This window comes from Urocitellus parryii, chromosome 3 (genome assembly GCF_045843805.1).
Source record: "Urocitellus parryii isolate mUroPar1 chromosome 3, mUroPar1.hap1, whole genome shotgun sequence".
NCBI lineage: Eukaryota > Metazoa > Chordata > Mammalia > Rodentia > Sciuridae > Urocitellus > Urocitellus parryii.
In genome coordinates, this window is record NC_135533.1 from 204,067,327 (window position 1) to 204,087,000 (window position 19,674).

The 19,674-nt window shown below is 63.5% G+C and overlaps 2 protein-coding genes across 8 annotated transcripts; one reads left to right on the plus strand and one right to left on the minus strand.

Moving 5' to 3' along the window:
- Window positions 1-2,172: 2,172 nt before the first annotated feature.
- Isyna1 (inositol-3-phosphate synthase 1) lies at window positions 2,173-5,304 on the plus strand. Its single transcript, XM_026389782.2, has 11 exons — window positions 2,173-2,195; window positions 2,298-2,426; window positions 2,567-2,728; window positions 3,109-3,241; window positions 3,327-3,520; window positions 3,665-3,814; window positions 3,896-4,111; window positions 4,219-4,383; window positions 4,467-4,580; window positions 4,661-4,878; window positions 5,015-5,304. Exons 2-11 carry the CDS (start codon window positions 2,307-2,309, stop codon window positions 5,220-5,222), a joined length of 1,680 nt encoding a protein of 559 aa, XP_026245567.2. The 5' UTR covers window positions 2,173-2,195; window positions 2,298-2,306; the 3' UTR covers window positions 5,223-5,304.
- A 284-nt stretch (window positions 5,305-5,588) lies between these two features.
- Window positions 5,589-19,360, minus strand: Ssbp4 (single stranded DNA binding protein 4). 7 transcript variants are annotated; one of them, XM_026389786.2, is made up of 18 exons: window positions 12,980-13,090; window positions 12,779-12,835; window positions 12,070-12,142; window positions 11,689-11,750; window positions 11,521-11,605; window positions 8,926-9,015; window positions 8,273-8,332; window positions 8,123-8,192; window positions 7,922-7,992; window positions 7,773-7,840; window positions 7,431-7,476; window positions 7,278-7,313; window positions 7,133-7,187; window positions 6,976-7,046; window positions 6,801-6,879; window positions 6,440-6,468; window positions 6,242-6,349; window positions 5,589-5,891 (listed from the first exon to the last, which is right to left on the minus strand). In XM_026389786.2, exons 1-18 carry the CDS (start codon window positions 13,012-13,014, stop codon window positions 5,862-5,864), a joined length of 1,125 nt encoding a protein of 374 aa, XP_026245571.1. In that variant the 5' UTR covers window positions 13,015-13,090; the 3' UTR covers window positions 5,589-5,861. The 7 variants fall into 7 exon arrangements, with proteins under 7 accessions (XP_026245571.1, XP_077651826.1, XP_026245572.1 ...); XM_077795700.1 differs by having other exon boundaries at window positions 6,126-6,349; XM_026389787.2 differs by lacking the exons at window positions 12,779-12,835; window positions 12,980-13,090 and adding an exon at window positions 18,975-19,360.
- Window positions 19,361-19,674: the final 314 nt, after the last annotated feature.

A 19,674-nucleotide genomic window follows, 5' to 3' on the forward strand; every position in this document is an offset into this window, starting at 1 on the left:
CTTCACCTCCCAGCACCATCTGCCAGGAAGGAGGCCGCCCAGGGCCGAGGCCAAGTCGTTTCCCGCCTTCTGTGAGCTCCTGTGAGCTCCTGCCCCCGCCCAGCCCGCCCTGGGAATGCCAGGCCTGGGGCCTTCCTCATTGCTGCATATGTCCCCATGGTGCCATGTATGGCCTCAAGCTGCAATCATGCCCTCGTCCTGCGATGTCCGACCCCAGGTGAAGAGGCTCAGCGCACAGGCTGCCGCCACTTCAGGCCCCTGGACATTTCTGCTGCCCACAGGACAGCTCTGCCCAGCCACAGGCTGTTCAGGGGACTCCCAGGACCCCCGCCTTGGGTTGGATGACAGCTCTCAGAACTCGGGGACTGGCTGACAGCCACACAGGGGACACGCGAAGGGCATGATGGGGCCTTGGACCTCCCTTGCTCTCTCCATCCATGCCACCACCCAGCGCCACCACGAAGGAACCCAAACCTTTCTTAGGGGACTGTGCGGAAGTCTTGGAGGGCCTGCAGTGCCTTTCTTCACCCCGGTAAGGGCCACCACCCTGACTCCTGTGACAAAGGACCACAGAGGTGCTGGAGCGGAGCTCAGTGGCAGAGCAACTGCCTGGCACGCAGGAGGCCCGGCTCCCATCCCAGGAGTAAAGAGAAAGAACAAACTCGTTAGATCAGGGTCTCAGGTGACCAGGAGCCTTCAGAAACAGAATTCAGGGGACACGTCCTGGGCTTGGGCTCCATGAAGCACAGACAGCCGTGGAGAAAGGTATTGGACAAAAGTGGCTGTTGTCATGGAAACAGTGGGCCTGGACACCCAGCGAGGCTTGTCCGTCCAGATTCTTCTCGCCTCCTTCTGTGGGGAGTCCTCCCTCCCAGGGATGGGGCAGGACTCCTGAACCGGGATCTTATCTGCTACCAGACTAGGCAGGTCAGAGACGCAGCTCCAAGGCACTCTCGGTGCTACGGGTGGGGGAGACAGGTGCCGTGGGGACAAGCATTCCGATTGCATGTCAAAGTGGCATTTTGGGGGAGCTGGATTCTGAGCCCCAGTGGTGTGGTTGCATAGATGTGATTGGTTAATCTAATTTATGACTTATGATGTGTGATTGAACTCGAATCTCCCAGAAGCCAGGGAGACACCAGATGTTCTCCTAGCAGCCCCTGGGGTCAGCCTTCCACTGCCACCTTGTCATCAGAGTGGGAGCCCCTTCCCCAAGGCTTTTAGGTGACTCAAGCACCTGCTTATAGTCTTCTCCGGGTGAACTCCTCTTCATGCCTCAAAACCCCTTCCACCAGCCACTTCCTCTGGAAACCCTGCTCTGTACAGCCTCCTCTGTGAGTTCCTTCCAACTGGAGGTGCCCCGGTCCTGGTCCCCTTCCGACTTCAGAGTGGGGCCCTTTCCAAGAGCCAGACTCTTGGAGCCCCCAGTCCCTAAGACCAGGCCCCGGCTGCCTTTCCTGCAAACATTCCCAAACTCTCCACCTTTTGGGCCAGCTCCAGTGGTGGAAACTTTCCGGCTGGCTTGTTTTGGAAAGTTCCTTGGGGGAGCCGCCCCCGCTTGCCCGCTGGGTTCCCACGCTCCCTTATCACTGTGCATGAGGGGGGCCTCTGGTGTGCTGTCCCGGCTCCTCCCCACACTGGCGGTCCTCTCTCCTCCCTAGTGACCGGCCATGTCTCCAGCCCGCTAATCCTCATGCATGTGAAACCCCGCTGAGGCAGAGGAAATTTGGTCCACCCGCTCCGGGTTCATGGGGCCCAGAGATTCGGAGCACTGAGTGGGGGCCACCGCTCATAAAGGAGGCCAGCCTGGCTTCGAGGTCTGTTTCCCCTGCAGGACCCGGGCCCCTCCCTCCACAGCCGCAGCCACCCTGCGCAGCCCCATCCTCGGGCTTGTGGCTCGGGGTCTGGGGCTCAACTGTAGCCCCATGGTCCTCTTTTGTAAAATGGGAATAAGCGGCTGCGTGTCCAGAGGACCCCTAGAGAAGACAACCAATGCCGCCCAGTGGTGACCCGGCCGCTTCCGGCTGGACCCGGCCTCGACAGTTCGGCCTAGAACCCCTGCCCCCGCCGTCGCGCCCCTCCCCAACAAGGCGCAAGCGGGGGCGGGGCGGGGGGCGGGGCCGCGGCGCTTTTCTCCCGAGGCCGCCCCGGAGCCCGCGCTGTCCGCCGCCGCTGTCGGAGCTGACTCCTCGGAGGTGAGCGAGGTCTTGGACGGCTTGGGGGCTTCTTGAGGACCCAGGCCGGCTTGGGCCGGTCACCTGGGATCCCCGCTGACCCTCTGCTCACCCGGGCCCCAGGTCGCCGCGATGGAGGCAGCCCCCCACTTCGTGGTCGAGAGCCCGGACGTGGTCTACAGCCCCGAGGCCATCGAGGCTCAGTACGAGTACCGGACGACGCGCGTCAGCCGTGAGGGCGGTGTCCTCAAGGTGGGCGAGGGGTCCAGGAGCCTTGGGTTGGGGACACCAGGGAGATGATGGCGGGGGATTGTCCAACATCTCCAACCCTTTCCCTGCCTTGAGGGGAGAAGAGGCTGGGGCTCCAGTCTTACGACGCCGCCTGCCCCCAGGTGCGCCCCACGTCCACGCGCTTCACCTTCCGGACTGCCCGGCAGGTGCCCCGGCTCGGGGTCATGCTCGTCGGCTGGGGCGGGAACAACGGCTCCACGCTGACCGCCGCCGTGCTGGCCAACCGACTGCGCCTGTCCTGGCCCACGCGCGCTGGTCGCAAGGTGGGGGGCCGGGGAGGCCCGGCCGCGGAGGGGGGCTGGGTCGGAGTTCCTGCGGGCGGGGGCGGGGCCTTGGGAGGCGGGTTCCTCGGGGGAGGGGGCCTGCTGGGGGCGGAGCCTGGCTGCCGCGGACCTCCTTGGGCGTTCCAGAAGGTGGGCGGAGAGCCGCAGGAGCCTAGTGGGGGCGGAGCCTTAGGCATGGCCGGCTCCGGGAACCCGCTGGGGAGGAGAGGCTTCCGCCCCGGCCTGGAGCCCGGAGCTGAAAGCGCAGGAGGGCCGGGCGGAGCTTGAGGGCCGGGGCGGGGCCCCGGGCAGGCCGCGGGCCCTCCTCTCGCCACGCCTGCGCCTTACCCCGCTGTGTCTGGTTCCCCCCACCCACCCAGGAAGCCAACTACTACGGCTCGCTGACTCAGGCCGGTACCGTGAACCTGGGTCTGGATGCTGAGGGCCAGGAGGTGTTCGTGCCCTTCAGTGCGCTGCTGCCCATGGTGTCGCCCAACGACCTGGTGTTTGATGGTGGGCGGAGCCCTGGGCGGGATGGGAGGTGGGGTCTGGAGCACCTGGGGATCAGGGCTGGGCCAAGCGTGAGGGTCCCCCGCAGGCTGGGATATCTCGTCGCTGAACCTGGCTGAGGCTATGCGGCGCGCGAAGGTACTGGATTGGGGCCTTCAGGAGCAACTGTGGCCGCACATGGAGGCCTTGCGTCCACGGCCCTCGGTCTACATCCCCGAGTTCATCGCGGCCAACCAAAATGCGCGTGCTGACAACCTCATCCCAGGCACACGTGCACAGCAGGTGTTGCTTCATCCCGCATCCCTTGTTCCCTGCCACCTGTTCACTCCCTTTTGCCTCATGCTCCTATCCTGGGCACCCAAGCCCCACTTAGTACTTTGGAGTTTGTACAACCTCCCCGCTAGCCTTCCTTCACCCTCCCTGCAGTTGGAGCAGATCCGCAGGGACATCCGAGACTTCCGATCCAGCGCTGGGCTGGATAAGGTCATCGTGCTGTGGACAGCGAACACAGAGCGCTTCTGCGAAGTGGTTCCTGGTCTCAACGACACAGCCGAGAACTTGCTGCACACCATCCAGGTGGGCACATGCCAGGGTGCAGTAGGGTCAGGGCCAGTTCCTTGGACCCCCCTCTTGCTGACTGCCCACCCACACCCGCAGCTTGGCGGAGAGGTGTCACCATCCACGCTCTTTGCGGTGGCCAGCATCCTGGAGGGCTGCGCCTTCCTCAATGGATCCCCGCAGAACACACTGGTGCCCGGTGCGCTTGAGCTGGCGGCGCAGCATCGTGTGTTTGTGGGTGGAGATGACTTCAAATCAGGCCAGACGAAGGTCAAGTCTGTGCTCGTGGACTTCCTCATTGGCTCTGGCCTCAAGGTAAGTCTCTCTGGGGAGGTGAAAAATGCAGGAAAGGAACCTGGACCTGAAGGACCTACCTAGTTCCCTGCAGGGCCTAGGGCTTCAGTGCCACCTCTTTTGACCAGACCATGTCCATCGTGAGTTACAACCACCTGGGCAACAACGATGGGCAGAACCTCTCGGCGCCTCAGCAGTTCCGCTCAAAGGAGGTGTCCAAGAGCAGCGTGGTAGACGACATGGTGCAGAGTAACCCAGTGCTGTACGCTCCAGGAGAGGCGCCTGACCATTGTGTGCGTAGGGGTCCACAAGAGCCAGGTGGGGGGCTTCTGGCTGGTGGCGGCAGGGGCCCTTGCGACCTGGTATTGCACCCTAGGTGGTCATCAAATATGTGCCCTATGTGGGTGACAGCAAGCGTGCGCTGGACGAGTATACATCGGAGCTGATGCTTGGTGGAACCAATACACTGGTGCTGCACAATACTTGTGAGGTACAGTGGGAGAGACAGTGGGCGGAGCCGAATAGGAAGCCCCACCCGCCCCACAGCCTCCTGACCCGCCCACCCCACAGGATTCGCTGCTGGCAGCCCCAATCATGCTGGACCTGGCACTGCTCACCGAGCTGTGCCAGCGCGTGAGTTTCACCACCAACACAGACCCAGAGCCACAGGGTTTCCACCCTGTGCTATCACTCCTCAGTTTCCTCTTCAAGGCTCCACTTGTGCCCCCAGGCAGCCCGGTGGTCAATGCGCTTTTCCGCCAGCGCAGCTGCATAGAGAACATCCTCAGGTGCGCTGGGTCCCGAGGCTCCCACCCACGGCACACGTATCCACTCATGGGGCTGTGCACAGGGCTAGGGGGCTGGAGGCTGCAGAGGTTACCAGTCTGGAGGTTTGGCCCTGCTGACCCCAGCCCTGTCCCCCAGGGCCTGTGTGGGGCTCCCCCCACAAAACCACATGCTCCTGGAGCACAAGATGGAGCGCCCAGGCCTGGGCGTCAAGCGAGTCGGTTCTGTGGCTACCGCCTGCCCTCTGCCTTGCAAGAAAGGACCAGCGCCCATTGCCCCCAACGGCTACACCGGCGATGCCAATGGGCACCCACAGGCAGAGGCACCCCAGATGCCCACAGCTTGAAGCTGCAGTTGCAGACCCCCAGCCCCTCCTCTCACCCCTCTGGGTCCATCCTTTCGAGGTCCCGCAAAGACTAAATAAAGTCAATGCCCCTATCAGACCAGCCTCCACCTGTGTGGTGTGTCCGATGGTCACCCGCTCCTATGGTCACCCCAAACCTGTCCAGCATCAGCTAGACACCTAGCTTCTACCCCACCCTCTTTTTAGCTGGTCAACCTCCTACCCACTCTTCACAGTTATTGTCCCAATTCCCAGGAACCTCCCAGCCGTGGGGGGTGGCAGAACAGCAGGGTGGAGGATGTGGCTGCAGGTCCAGGCCCAAGTGAGAATCCAGACCCGGCTACCAAAAACCAAAACCAGTTACATTTATTGGAAGGGTCCACCCTTGCTGTCCTGGGGAGAGGAGGCCACCAAGGAGCCTCCCTCTGATGAATCGCGAATCGCGGGAAGGGCCCACGTGGGAAACAACGTCTCTGAGGTCCTTGCGTTTTTATAAAATGAGAAAGTCCTGTGGGGCCTCCCAGCTGTCCAAGCCTGGTTGGCCAGGTGTCCAGGTGCCAGAGGTGTGACCTCAGACCCTCGCCCCGGGTAGGGGCACTGAGCAGAAGCCGAGGTGGGCAGAGGGCTGGGGCCACAGCCCCATCACACGCTCATGGTCATCCCTGGGGAGTACTGCAGAGAGAGGAGGCGGCGCGCGGGGGCGGGCTCAGTTCTGGCCTCGGCTGGGACCCTCCCCCACCTCCCCCCAGGAGAAAGGGAGACAGGGAAGAGCAGGGCCGACCTGGGGAGGGGCGGGGCAGGGCAGGGCGGGATGCAGGGGGAGGCCGTCCTGGGGCTCTTGGGGGGAGGGCAGGGGCGGGAGTGGGCGGGGAGTGGAGGAAAGGATGCCGCGGCCGCCCCCCCCACCTGGCCCGCCGCGGTCACGGTCTTGCTCTGGCCCCCCGGCCGCCCCGCCGGGGCCTGCCCGCCAGGCCCCTCCGGCCCGACGCCGCCGCGGGGGGAGAGTCGACGCAGTCGCTTACGCTTTCGCTCGGGAACGGGTGCAGGAAGGTCCCGGCGGCCGCCATCTCGCCGTCGTCCCGCGGGGTGCCCGGGGCGTTGCTCAGGCCGGCCACGGCACCGGGGGAGCTCTAGGGGCGGCCACCGTCAGCGCCGAATCCCTGCCCGCCCCCACCCAAGACCTCCGCCCGGTTCGCCCCCTGCAGGAGCGCAGCCCTCACCTTCGGCAACCCGTCCATGTCGCCCGAGCCTGAGAACGACAGACCGACACGCGGTTCAGACGCGCCTGCGCCAGCCTGCTGGACTCCGGAGCCGCCGCCTCCCCACCCGCGCCCGGAGCTTGCGGCCCGAGGCCCTCCCCGAGCCTCCCCCAGTCCCGGACGACGCTCGCCGTTGGGTCCCCAGAAAGGGCATGTGCAGGGCCTCCGGATTGGGGCGACAGTGGTTTAAAGGCGGGATGCGCCCGGCCCGGGACACGGCCCAGAAGCCTCAACAGCTCCCGCGGGTGGGAGGGCTGCCGCCGCCAGGGGGCGCTCGAGGCCCACGAAGTGGCTCGGCAGGGGCGGGGCCCGTGCCACTCACCCAGGGATCCGTTCACGTGGTGCGGTTCCATCGCGCTCATGGCGGCCATGGGGCCCTCCGGGCCAGGGCCGAGAGGGAACTGTGGGGACAGAGCAGCATGGGCCTGACCGACCTCATCACTTCCCCCCACGGGGTCACCCCCCAGCTAGGATCCTAGCCCCGCACCCCCACTCACGTTAGCTCTGCCGGCGCCCGGCCCGATGGGGTTCATGATGGTGTACATGTTCTCGCTGGAGTTCGTGGAGTCTGGAGGGACAGCAGGGCCACGATCGGTGGGGTGTGAATGGGCTTTTTCCCCCATGCACCGGCCCCCATCACCGCCCAGGCCATACCTCCAGGGCTGGGCATAATGGGTGTTCCAGGGGGTCCACCTCCTCCTGGGGGTCCCTGCACACGGAGGGAGAGGACCGTGAGAAAGGCCCCTGGCTGCCAGCCCGCGCCCCAGTCTGCATATTGCCCAACTTCACCCCGACTCACCGTGTAGCTGCCGGGGGATGAGGAGGAGTAGGGAATCTGGGGACAGGAGCAGCTGTGAGTAGCTGGCATGGGCAGGCTCCTCGCCTCTGCCCTGCGGGTCCACCACCCCGTGCACCCCACCACCCAACGCACCCCACCCTGCCCCCGACTCACCGAGTTGCCACTGGGGCTGGCCCAAGGGCCTCGCACTCCTGGGCCCCTGGAAGAGATGGTGATAGACCCTGGGGCTAGGCCAGGATGGTACAGCAGTCACTCATCCCACCCTGCTCTTATCTGCCTCCAGAGAGGACGCATAGGTCGCCTGAGAGGTAGTCACCTGGGCCAATTCCCAGGGCTCAAATTCCAACCGCTAACTAGGGTCTGGCTGCTGCTTGGGCCTCAGTTTCCCACCTAAACAGTGCCAATGGACTAGCACCGTCTAGGCTGTCCTGCCGTTGCAGATACTGCCCCTTTACTCGGGTGGACACATGCTTGGGGACACACTCAGGGCCTTACATGTTCATGGCAGGCAGACCTGGGCCAGCAAGGGAGTTGGGCGGGGGCCTCATGCTACCTCCGTAACCCTGTGAAGGCAAAGGAGCTGTGAAGGGCAGCACCGCCGAGGGACAGCCCCTCAGGTTCACCCCATCTCCGCTGGCCCTTACCTGGGGCCCAACGCTGGCCACGCCCCGGGGAGGCGTCACCCGCTGCATCGGGCCGCCCATACTGGGGTGCCCTGGGGTGGGAGCAGAAAGAAGGGGGCTCAGATCTGGGCCATTCCCCAGTGTGGACGCGAATGTGGGTGTGCACTGTGAGGCAGCCAGGTGGGGACGCTGGGAGTCGGTCCTGAGAGCTTCCCTACTCACCGGGAGTGCGCGGGGAGGGGTCCATGGCGCCAGGGAGGAGGGGCTGGGAGCCTGCGAGGCCCACAGGAGGCTGCGAAGGGGCACGGCTGCACTGAGTGGGTTGCCCCCGCCCTGGCCCACTGCTGCCCCCTCCCCTCATCCCTCTCTCACCTGACTCGGCATCCTCAGGGTGGGCCGGGGGCCCCCTGGGAACCGCGGTGACATGAAGGGCTGGAAGAGGTGGGTGGGGGATCAGCGCCACCTCCACCCTCCTCCCCCAAAGCTCCCCAGTCCCTCCTAGGCCTAGACCCCCAATCTGGACAGGCCCCTCCTCTAGCTAACAAAAAACGTGGTCATTGGACTAGACAGTGCACTGGGGGCTGGGGGAGGGGGAGGTATGTGTGCGCCTGTGCGTGGCTGGGCAGGGCCACAGGTCCTTACCTGGCTGTGAGGCCCCATCATAGGGGCGTTGGGGTTGTGGGGGGGTGGCTGGGAGCCAAAGGGGCCCTAAGAGGACAGAACCAGGTGGGTTGCGGGAGGGACTCCATGGAGGCAGGGGGGTGGGCCAGCCTATAGCAGGGAGCCCTGCTGGAAGGGTCATAGGTGGGACTTGGGTCACTGGTGGTCACTAGGCCCACTGGTGGACACTGCATCCCAACCACCTTGTGCTCCTTTGTGCAGACATTCCCCTTCCCACCATCGCACCTAGGTCCCTCCCTTGCTGGCTCTGCCAAGTCCAGAACAGGTACCCTGACCCTCCACCCCCGCCTCAGATACATGCCCACCCAGGGTTGGGGGAAAAGGAGTCCCAGGCCTGGCCATACCTGGAAGAATCCGGGCGCCATGGGGCCTGCGGCCATCGCATCACTGGGAGCCATGCTCCCCATCACCGGGCTGGGGGCCGCTGCGGCACTCTGCAGGGATGGGAGACACGGTGAGGGCCAGGTCAGGACATTTCCTGCACGGGGTGTCTTCCCCTCCTATATGCAGGTGGCCATGGGACAGGCAGCTGTAGGTGATCAAGTTTGGACTTGAACCCAGTCCAGCTGACATTGTCAGCCCACGGGGAGTCTGGGGGGGGGGTCCGAGTGAGGGAAGAGCAGCTGCCCCAGCCCCACCCCAGCTAAGCGTCGCTGCAAAGTGGTCCCAGCCTTCAGTGAGGTTCCACTTGAGGATTCCGCTGCCCCAGACCCCAGTGAGGGCCTCATTCAGTAGCAAAGGCGTTTGGACAGGGTGGCCCCGGGCTGGCCCTGCTCTCCAGGTCCACCCAACTGGCCCTATCTATCCTCCTGACTGGCAGGGCAACTCGGGCCCCTAAGCCCATCCCCAACACCCCAAGCACACACAAAGTCCAACCGGGTCCTGGAGGCTCCTTGAAACTGCTATGCAGACCCCCCACCCCCCACCCCCCCACCAATCTCTTCCCCCAGGATGGAGGAGGAAGAGCAGGACTAGGGTGGGGTCCCCAGGCATCCGGATGCTCCTTAGGTGGGGAGGGGAGAAGAAGGGGTGCTAGAGATGAGGGCTCCTGTGTCTGTGAGGTTGAGATTCTGGGCAGGCCCTAAGCTGGCAGAGGACAGGCTGACAGGCCAGTTCCTAATCAGCTCCGAGTTCCATACCAGTCTGTCTCCGCAGCCCGAGGACCAGATGTGGAGAAGGGGACAAGGGAGGAGGGCTTGGGAGGCCAGCACATGAGTCCCTGAGCAAGCAGGTCTCCCCTCTTGGCTGCTTGGCCCTTATCTGTCCACATCCCCCTCCTCCACCAGGTCAAAACCCCCAGAGAAAGGGGTGCCCTGTCCCTGTGGCCCTGCAGCCCCTTGGGTGCGGAGAGGAAGGTGCTTTGTCTGCTGGCCCTGACTGGCCGGCTAGGAGCGGGGTCTCTGGTTCACCCTCACTCTGTGGGCCACAGCTGGTCCCTTCTCCAAGCGCATGTGGATACGAGAGCGTCCCAGAGCCTCCGACAAATCACTGGAAAGCCACGTGATCTGAGGAGGGTCACGGCCTCAGCCCCCAACTCGTCTCGGGTTTCCAGTTCCAAATTGCCAGCTTGCCTCTGGGACCTCAGGGGTCTGCATGCTCAGCACACTCGGGCTGCCAGGGGGCACCTCCCCTGGGATCAGTCCAGCCCCAGGAAGCCAGGCCCCCCTCTCCCCCCAGGGGACACCTGGGCAATCCGGGTTGGGAGGCCCAGCTAGGAAGGGAGGGGAGGTGGACTCTGGCTGGGCCCAGACCACAGACCACAAGGTGAGGGGGTGGGTGGCACCTGTGCCCCCAACTCCTAGGCCCTGAGGGGTTAATCTTGGGCTGATTCGCCTGCCTCCCTAGCTGGTAGCCCCAGCGAGCCAGACCCCCCACGTCAATCATCCCAAAGAGGCAAAGAGGCGCCAGAGCCCTGCCCGTGTTGTCATGACGACGGGCTGGGCACGCTAGCGTTTCCTGGAGACGCCAAGGTCGGCTGGGGAGCCCTGGAGCAGGGAGGGGCACACAGAATCCTCACTCGGGCCGGGAGGATGGGGCCCCCTTGGGAGTTCATATAGGACGCCCTGTCACTGCGGAGGGTGGCAGTCTGGCAGTCACGCACCCAGCCCCTGGCCACAGAGACCCTCACCCAGGCCTGGGGAGCCCCCACCCCCCTCTCCTGGCCCAAGCTGCTCCCAATGCTGGTGCTGCCATGGAAACCGGCCTGTGCCTTCTGCCGAGTGGCGGATCAGAAGGCCCCTGGGGAGGCTGCTAGACCCCAGCGGGAGCAGGGGGGGCTGCAGCACCACTGCGGAGGACAGGCACCCTCCCTCCACCCACTCCCCCGGCAGAGTTAGGGGTACCGCACAGGGGCACTAAGAGTCTCGGTAGGTGACAGTGATGCTGGGAGGCCATCAGTATGGCCCTGCTTCCATGCGGAGTGTGCCCCAGCTGGCTTCAGGGACCTGAGGAGCTAAGCACTGAGCTCCACCCTGCAGCGAAGTCCCCCAGCGTGGATGGGAGGTCAGCTGCACTGTCCCCAGCCGCCAGCCAGTGAGGGCACATCCTCAGATCCATAGCCCCATAATGACAAGATACGCCTCAGCCTCCTCTGCAGACAGGCATCGGAGCCCCACAACCCAACCGGAAACACGCCGAGAGGTGGAGCCCACGCCATAGGGGCCAGGAAGTGCCCTGATGATGACCTCTAGAGCTTGTGGGGACAGGGCCCCACTGCCTCCCCTACTAGCACGTGCGCTCCCAGAGTCTGGGGTGGCAGGGACAGGCTGGCGCCCACCCCACCCAGCTGAGCAGAGAGGCAGGAAGTCAGCACACGCTGGGGGGGCTACAGGACCCTCAGGAGCTGGCTGCAGTGGAAGGGGGTGCGCAGGGACAAGGTTCCAGGTCCCCCCAGGCCCACAGAGCCCAGGCGTGCCCACCCCTGCCGGGACAGTACTCACGTAGTCCTGGAAGGCCTTGGCCTCGCCCGGGTGCTCGCACGCCTCTCTGCGGTCTGGCGCTGCGCAGTACAGATCCCAGAACACACTGTGGGCAGCAGAGGGGACGATGACTGCGCCACATCCCGTTGGTCCCTGTCCCCTCTCTGCCCCCAGCAGCACCACACGCACCACCACCAGGAATGCAGGAACCCTGGGGGCTCCCCGAGCGTGATGTTCTTCTCCCATCGGATCTGCAGGGAAGAGGGGAGGCGGCTGAGAGGCTGCGGCCCAGGCCAACCTCCCGCCACCCAGCCCATGGAGCCCGGGCATTTGGGGCTGGGGGGGCCACCAGATCAGAGCAAGGGGGCAAGCCGGCCAACCAGGGCCACTGAGGTGGACACATGGATCCAGGGCCACAGGCCGGGATGGATGCCAGCTCACATTCCTGACCCCATCCTTGCCCTCGGTTCCCTGGGCCACCGAAGGAGCCACCCAACTGATGCCCCAGTGGAAACAGGGCAGAGGACCCCGGTGTGGCAGAGGGAAAGGCCAGGCTGGCATGTAGCTCACCTCTGACAGAAAGGTCTGGGCTGACTTCTGGGCACCAACGTGCAGCAGGTACTCGTACACATACAGCGCCAGCCTGCAGGGAGGGCGGGAGAGGTGGGCAGGGTCCATGGCCAGTACCTCCCCAAGCCCACCCCCCTGCTGTGTCCCCATCCCTCCATCCCTCCCAGAAGATGGCGTCCTCAACCCTCTTGCTCAGCTCAGCCAATTCCTAGGGTCCACCGACACCCAACCTGCAGGATCCCTGGGCATCGCCCCCCCTCAACTCGAGGCCCAGTTTGGCTCAGTTCAGCACGCCCTCGTGGACCAAGCCCCGCCCCATCCTACCAACACTGACACCCAGGTGACCTCGGCCCTGGGGTACCTCCACCCAGAAACAGGCTTCCCGATGCTTCTCCTGATGGGGCACCAGGGAGCGACTCTGGGTGGGCAGCTGTGTCACGTGCCCAGGGCCACACTACCTACCCCATCCCAGCTGTGCCTGCCAGGAAGGCTCCCACTCCCTGGTGTCCCTGGGTCCCCTCCCCTCCCTCGGGGTCACCAGCAGGAAGTAGCTGCAACTTTTCTGCCGACTCCCAAACAAGACAGTCCTGACCCTCCCGCAGAGACAGAGTCAGAGGTGCGCAGGTTCACTATGGTGCTACTCTGACACCCAGTGTCCTGCACGGGTCCCCAGCTGGGAGACCTGGACTCTTCCTCAGTCACTGCTCACCCTGAAAACAAGGGTTCAGCCACTATTCGCCCAGACAGATGGCCCCAGCACTGCCCTCTGCAGGTCACAGAAAGAAGCCAGGTCACTCACTGGCTTCCCAGGCCACCTTCCACAGGAGGTTCAGTAGGGACAGGGGCCCCCACCCCCGCCCCCAGTGTCACCTAATCCCCGGGCTCCAGCCCCTCCTGACTCCCTGGGTACCTCAGGGTCCTCCCACTCCCAGTCCCGGCCCTCATGGCCTCCCCACGCCATCAGGGTGGGCAGGGACAGGAGGCGGCTGGCCGCAGGCCTCCCAGCAGCCTCAGCTGTCTGCTCCCCACTCGGCGGCCGCCCTCCCCTGGCCGACAGCCCCATCCTAAAATAACCTTCCCTTGACTCATGCTCTGCAGTCTGCGGCCCTCCTGGCCTCGCTCTGAGTTCCACCTCATGTCCCTGCACTCCCCCCACGTACCCCATCTACTCAGTCCCACCCCAGCTCCAGCGCTTCTGCCGAGGCCCAACTACTAGGAAATGAATGTGGGGGCTCCCCTCTCGAGTTCTGACCTGCCCTGGACACTTGTCCTTTCTCCATCCATCTGTCCGTTCCCCCAATAACCAGCAAACATGAGGAGAGGCCTCCAGCCCCAGACTCCCGGAGGAGCAGGGAAGGCAGGCGGCGGGGAGGCAGAAAGGGGCGGAGGCCAGCAAAGGACACTCTGTCTCAGGTCGGGGTGTAGCTGGCGCAGGGCCAGGAGGGTCTCTGCAGCTCACACCTCCCCTAGTGCGTGGTGATGGCCACCTAAGGTGCAGGGATGGGACAGAGGGGACATGTCCCAGTGTGTGGTCCCCCAGACAGGCCACAGTCACTGTCACATCATTACCCCACTCAAAAGCACCTCCAGGCCCAGATTCTGACTTGGCACCCCGTTTCTATGTCCACCCTTGCTCTGACCAGTCACCTTGGCATCTTGGCCTCGAGGGTTATCAGCCAACTTACTTCTAGAGGCTTCCTGAGCCTTCATAAGCAGCCAGCATCTGACAGACCCACTCCCGTCAGTGGAGGATGCCCGCAATGGCCAACGGGGGAGGTCTGTGGAGAGCCCACCAGACTGGGGAGCTCCCGCCACCCCACCCTCCTCGCCCCACGAGGCTCGAGGCCTACAGGCCTGGCTCTGGGCATCAGAGCAGGGGGCACAAAGGCTGCGGGTGGTGAGACGCCGAGATGGACAGAAAGACAAGGGCTGGGGGGACCCAGGGAGGCTGCCCGGGAGGTGCAGGAAGGGGCAGCAGGACAGCATGGGGACAGGTCCTGCGGTGGCCGCATTCCACCACACACACCCCAGGAGCACACGCTCTCCTGGGGTCTCAAGATATTCCTAAGGAAGTGACCCTGTCATCAGCAGGTCCACTGAGCATTCCTACGATGTCCTTCTCCATCCCCTTTCCACACACTGTCCCACGGCCCAGAGGCCCCAGAGCCCCCTGCCCACCCTGCATCCTCCAGTGCCTCCACGCCCTGCCTGCTCCACCCCAGGCCACATCCTCCCCTCTCCCTGGTGGCCTCCCTTCCTGATCTGAAGACATCTGGTGACGCTCCCAAACAGCTAGGACCCACCTCCAGCCCCGTCCCCACTCCACTCAGGCTTCCACTCTCCGCCTGGCAGCCAGAGGCCCGGCCGGCAGCCCCGCGCTCCTCCCCACCACCTGCCCCGTCCCCGTCATTGTGTCTGCCTCTGCCAGCTGCCCGGCGCGACTCCTTCCACTCCCACGCTGGTCGCCAGAACTCAGTGCCCCCAAATTCAAAGGAGCCCTGGCCTGGACCAGGTGTCCACTGGGCTCCCCTCGGCTGTACCCCAACACACCGCATTTACTACATTAAAGACAAAACCAAAGCAGGCGTGGTGGCCTGTAGTCCTAGCTGATCAGAAGGCTGCAGCAGGACGGCTCAAGACAGGGGCAGGGACAGCCTGGGTCACATGACGAGACCCCTGCTGCAAGTAACCAAACCTGAGGGAAGCCCCCTGTGTCCCGCCCACACCCCAGGCCCAGGTCTCTCACAGGGATTGTGGCAGAACCCCAGCAGGGGCTGCTCCTCCCTGGCACCTCTGTGCTCCCCAGCCACTCCTGTTCAGACCCTCCAGAGCCCCCCACTACATAAACTGGCTGCTTCCTACCCCATGGCCTTCGTGCAGGCTGCCACCTCCCGGGGGCACTTCCACCAGACTCCAGGGTCACCATCAGAGGCTTCCCTGGGACACCTGACCCCGATTCTGCTCCATTTTCCCATCATCCTGTTTCTCGCCATCTGACCCAGCTCTCTGCTCACTGCTGCAGACCCTCTAGAATGTGGCTTTGAGGGGCAGGGGACTCACTGGCTCAGGTCTCAAGGGCCTGGTGCGGGATCCAAATCCGCAGCTACTCCCAGGACTGGCTCCAAGACCTGAGAGCCCTGCCCCACCCAGGGGTGGCCACCCAGGGCGGATAGACAGGAGGAGCACTGGAGGCCCAGGAGAGGGGAAGCCCCAGGCGCAGCTCCTCATCCCCTGAGGGAGAAGTGACCCCGAGCCACAGGCACAGGGCTGGCCAGGCATGGAGACATGGTGCATACAGCATTACCACCTGTGGACAGAAATGGGCCACCAACCACCACCGTAATTACCCAGAACTACCACAATTATAGAGAATTTTTTTTAATTATCAAGAGTTACCATAATGGGGGCCCCTACCCAGCATCCCCTTGGACGTACGCTCTGCTAGGGGCTGAGAAACGCCCTCTACTCCAAAGACTTGTGTCTTCCTTCAATCCATCACCAAATCCCACTGCAGCTCCCAAAGTGACCCTCCAGCCCTCCAACTGGAGTCCTCCCTTCCCTCTGCTAGCCCAAGGGGCCTGACCTTCAGCAGCACCTTGTCACCAATCCCACCCCTGGCTTTTCTTCCCCAGTTGGAGGGCTTCGTCTCAGGCTCCTTTCTAAAGACCCTCTTTTGCTCTGACCCAGTGATCTAACTATCCAGGTCCACATGCCCATTTCAAAACCAAACTCAGAGGAAAACAAGATACCCAGGGACACCAACCCTGACTGTCATTTAAGGGACTCTTCTAAACCTACCTGGCAGCTCTAAAGGGCTCAAGGATATGCCTGAGGGGTAAGAGTTAACCACGGCAACCTTGAACTCTGTGGTCACCCCTGTGAGCCAAGGTAGGGACCCCACCATCTAGGAGGTACCCAGCAGGTGCTCAGTCCATTTTTAGGACCCAAAGGCTCCACGGGGAGCCCAACTGGACTCAGTGTGGGGACCAGAGAGAGAAGGAAGGAAAGGACTTTTCAGGAGGCGGGAGGCTCTGAGCAGGGGAACCCAGTGCTGGGGAGTCAGGGACTGAGTCAATGCTGGGACTGAGGCAGCAGAGCCCTCTTCACCCCACTTCACGGAAGAGGAAATCAAGACCCAGAGACAGGAAGTGGCTCGGCCACAGCTGGTATTTCCTTAGAGTGAGGGCTGCTGGTGTGGGTGCTCTGCCTTCAGTCTTTCACCCAGTCCCAAGAATTCCAAAAGGTGCCAGTGCAGTGGTGCACACCTGTAATCCCAGTGGTGTGGGAAACTGAGGCAGGAGGATGGAGAGTTCAAAGCCAACCACAGCACGGGAAGGTGCTAAGCGACTTAGTAAGACTCTGTCTCTAAATAAAATATAAAAAGGGCTGGGAATGGGGCTCAGACATTGAGCACCCCTGGGTTCAATTCCTGGTACAAAAAAAAATTTACAAATGGGAGGCCCTCCACATTCTAGATGAGGAACTGAGGCGCTATGCTACCAGTCCCCCTCTCTAGTGAGGCACCCCCCCCACACTTCTGAGAGCTTTCCTGCAGCCAAGAAGCTAGACTGTTGGTACTTGCCACTTGCTCTCCAAGGACCCCAGGCCCATCCCCATCCATGAGCTGAGGAATGTGACCACTTGATCTGCACACTCTCTTCAGCAGCAGAGCAACGCACACAACACCCTCTGGGTGAAACGGGTGAGCACAGGGTGGCTCTGGCTCAAGATGGAACCTCAGCCTCCCCACCAGGTGCCGAGCCACTTGTAAGCATTGTCAATCCTGATGCTGGCGTCCTCTGAGCACCTCTGTGGGGCAGGCCAGGGGGTAAGGCAACTGCAGGGAGAGGGGTAAAAATTGGGGATAAATCCCTCTACCAGCCCCAACCCAGAACAGAGGCAGGTTCAAAGAACCATCATTCCCCCGATGGATGTCTGACAGGGTCAAGAACCCACCCCAAACCCACAGCTCCCACCTCAGTCCTATGATCCCTCCCTTCTCTTAGCTCCTCCCTTGCTCAAGGCTATCTTCCAGAGAACTGTGCTTGCCTTCCCCAGGCTGCTGGCCTCTTTCCTGACCCTCCACAGCCCCACTGCACAGGGGGCCTGAGTGCACTTCTGCAAACACAAGCCTCCCTGGGCTCCAGTGCCTATTCCCAGCTCAGGGCCTTGGCATGTGCTTTGCCATCTGCTGCCTCCTCCCTCTCCTACCTTCGCTATCCCTAACTTCTTCAAACCCTGTGTCTGTCCCATGGTAACTGAATACCTGACTTAAAGATGTGGCCTTCTTCAGGGTCAAGTTTGCCTTGCCGACCAACACACCCCAAGACCTATCCTAGTGCAGATCTGATATACACGTGAAAAATCCCCACTGGTGGGTGATCACCTTCAGACCCAGCAGCAACAGCCAGGTGCCAGTTTCAAAAAGTCTTTGGGTTTAAAGCTTCTTGCAAATGGAGCTCAGCTTCCTAACTGCACAGATGAGAAAGACAGGCCTGAAAGGAGAGGTCACTGCCTAGCATCTTCTGGCCCAAAGAACCACTTCTCCAATGTGACCCAGAGACTAGGCAGAGTGTGTGTCCTTCTCTTTGTGGAGGGGAGTTGGGATTCCAACATCAGTCCAGGAGAAGGCAGAAGAGGGGGACAGAGTCAGCCAGCATTCAGGGCTTCTCTTCACTGTCCAAGCTTCTCTTCAATCCTCACTCCGAGACTTCCATGGGACCCCTTCCTGATGACTCAGCATCCTCTCCTGCTTAGGTGGGCTACTCCACATGGAGGCTACCCTAGATGTCCAACCTCTAGGATCCTGTGAATCTGCCGACACTGTGGCAGGCCCTTCACTTTTGACACTTTCACAGTGCTGCAGAGGACTGGGTGCCCTTGCTGTCATGGCTCCAAGTACCTTTCAAAGCTCCCCAAACCCTTAAAAAAGAATGCACTGCTCAGGGAAGGAAAGTCAGCCTGGCTGGGGGCACTCCCTAGCTGGGAGCCACAGAACAGGAATGGGGCAGTGCCAGATCTCGAGCTCAGCAACCTAGCTGCAGGGGCACTCAGCTGCTTCCCCACCCAGGGATTCTATCAGCCTGAGAGCACCTGGTAGCCATCGCTCAGAAACCCGCCCAGACCAAGGGGTGGCCCCTGGGAACGCACTCTGCGGCATTGGGGGAGGGGCTCAGCCCCGTGGCTCCGGGAGGCTTCCGAACCTTGAACCGTGTGGCCACCCCAAGGGACGCACCTAGGCCCCCGCCCAGCGCAGCTGCCCCAGCAGAGCTGGACAGGTGGTTGTGCACCCCTCAAGGACTCCCCTCTCCTTTCCAGCTTTTCCCAAGGCGCCAGGGTTCCGAGAGACCAGTCTCACCCACCCGGGAAACTTCCGAGAGGGACTGCGAGAAGCTACGAAACCCGGTCCCCAGAGGGCGCAACCTGGAAACCCCGGTCCCCAGAGGGCGCAACCTGGCGTACTCCAGCCTCGCCCCACGGGGAGGTCTCGCGACCCTCAAGTCCTGCTCGGATCTCGCGCGCCCCTTCAAATCTCGCGCCCTTGGGTCTCGCGGGCCCACCCCCCGCAAATCTCGCGACCCCTCCAGCCGCCCAGGTCTCTGGCATCCCCTCGAGTCTCGCACGCCCCTCAAATCTCGCCCCCCTCGGATCTCCCGCGCCCCTGAGAAGCCCCTCAGGACCCTCGAGTCTCGCGCGCTCCCGCTTATCTCACAAGCCCCTCGGGTCTCGCGCGCCCCCTCAAATCTCGCGCCCCTCGGGTCTCTCGCGACCCCTCGAGCGCGCCCGGGCTCCGCACGCGTAGCAGCCCGCGCCCACGTGCCCGGTGCGGGGCCGGTCCGCGTCGGAGCCCGCGGGAGCGGCGCGGACGCCGAGCCCCGCCCCCGGCCCCCGGCCCGCCGACTCACTTCTCGCGGGCCTGGCTGTCGGAGGGCACGGCCGAGCCCTTGCCCCCCTTGGCGTACATGCTGCTCCGCGCCGCCGCCGCCGCCGGGGCCCACACCTGTCAGGCGGCACCGGGGGCCGCGCTCGCCGTCGCCATAGCTACCCCGCGCCCCGGGCCTCACCGCCCCGAGCCCCGGGCGGGCACCGCGGGCATCTTCCGCGCGGGGGAGCTCCAGACGGCCGCGGCGGCGGCAGCGGTGACTCCAGCTTCGGCTCCAGCCGCGGGTTTTATTTTTTTCCTCTCTTCCCTCAGCGCGGGCTGTTCCGGGAAGCGCGCGCCCCCTCCTCCTGCCGCGCGCGCCCCCGCCCGCCGCCCGCGGGCTCCGCTCTTAAAGGGGCAATGACAGGCGCGCGGGTGGGTCCCGCCGCCGGGACCGCGGGACGGGCGCGCACGCGCAGTGCTCGCTGCGGGGGGTGGGGGCGCGGCTAACACACACACACACAAACACACACACACCAGCTAGAACTAGCCACCCAAATTGTTGTACACCCAGGATCACAGCCACACAGTCGCAGCGACACTCTCAGACACAGCACCCTACACGACAAAAGTGCACAGCTGCTGCAACAACTGACAGACCATAAAGCTTCAGGCATACTGCGTGTATGCCCCCTGCAGAGACTCTCCCCCAGCAAGGGTGGGGGCCACCCCACACAGCTCGC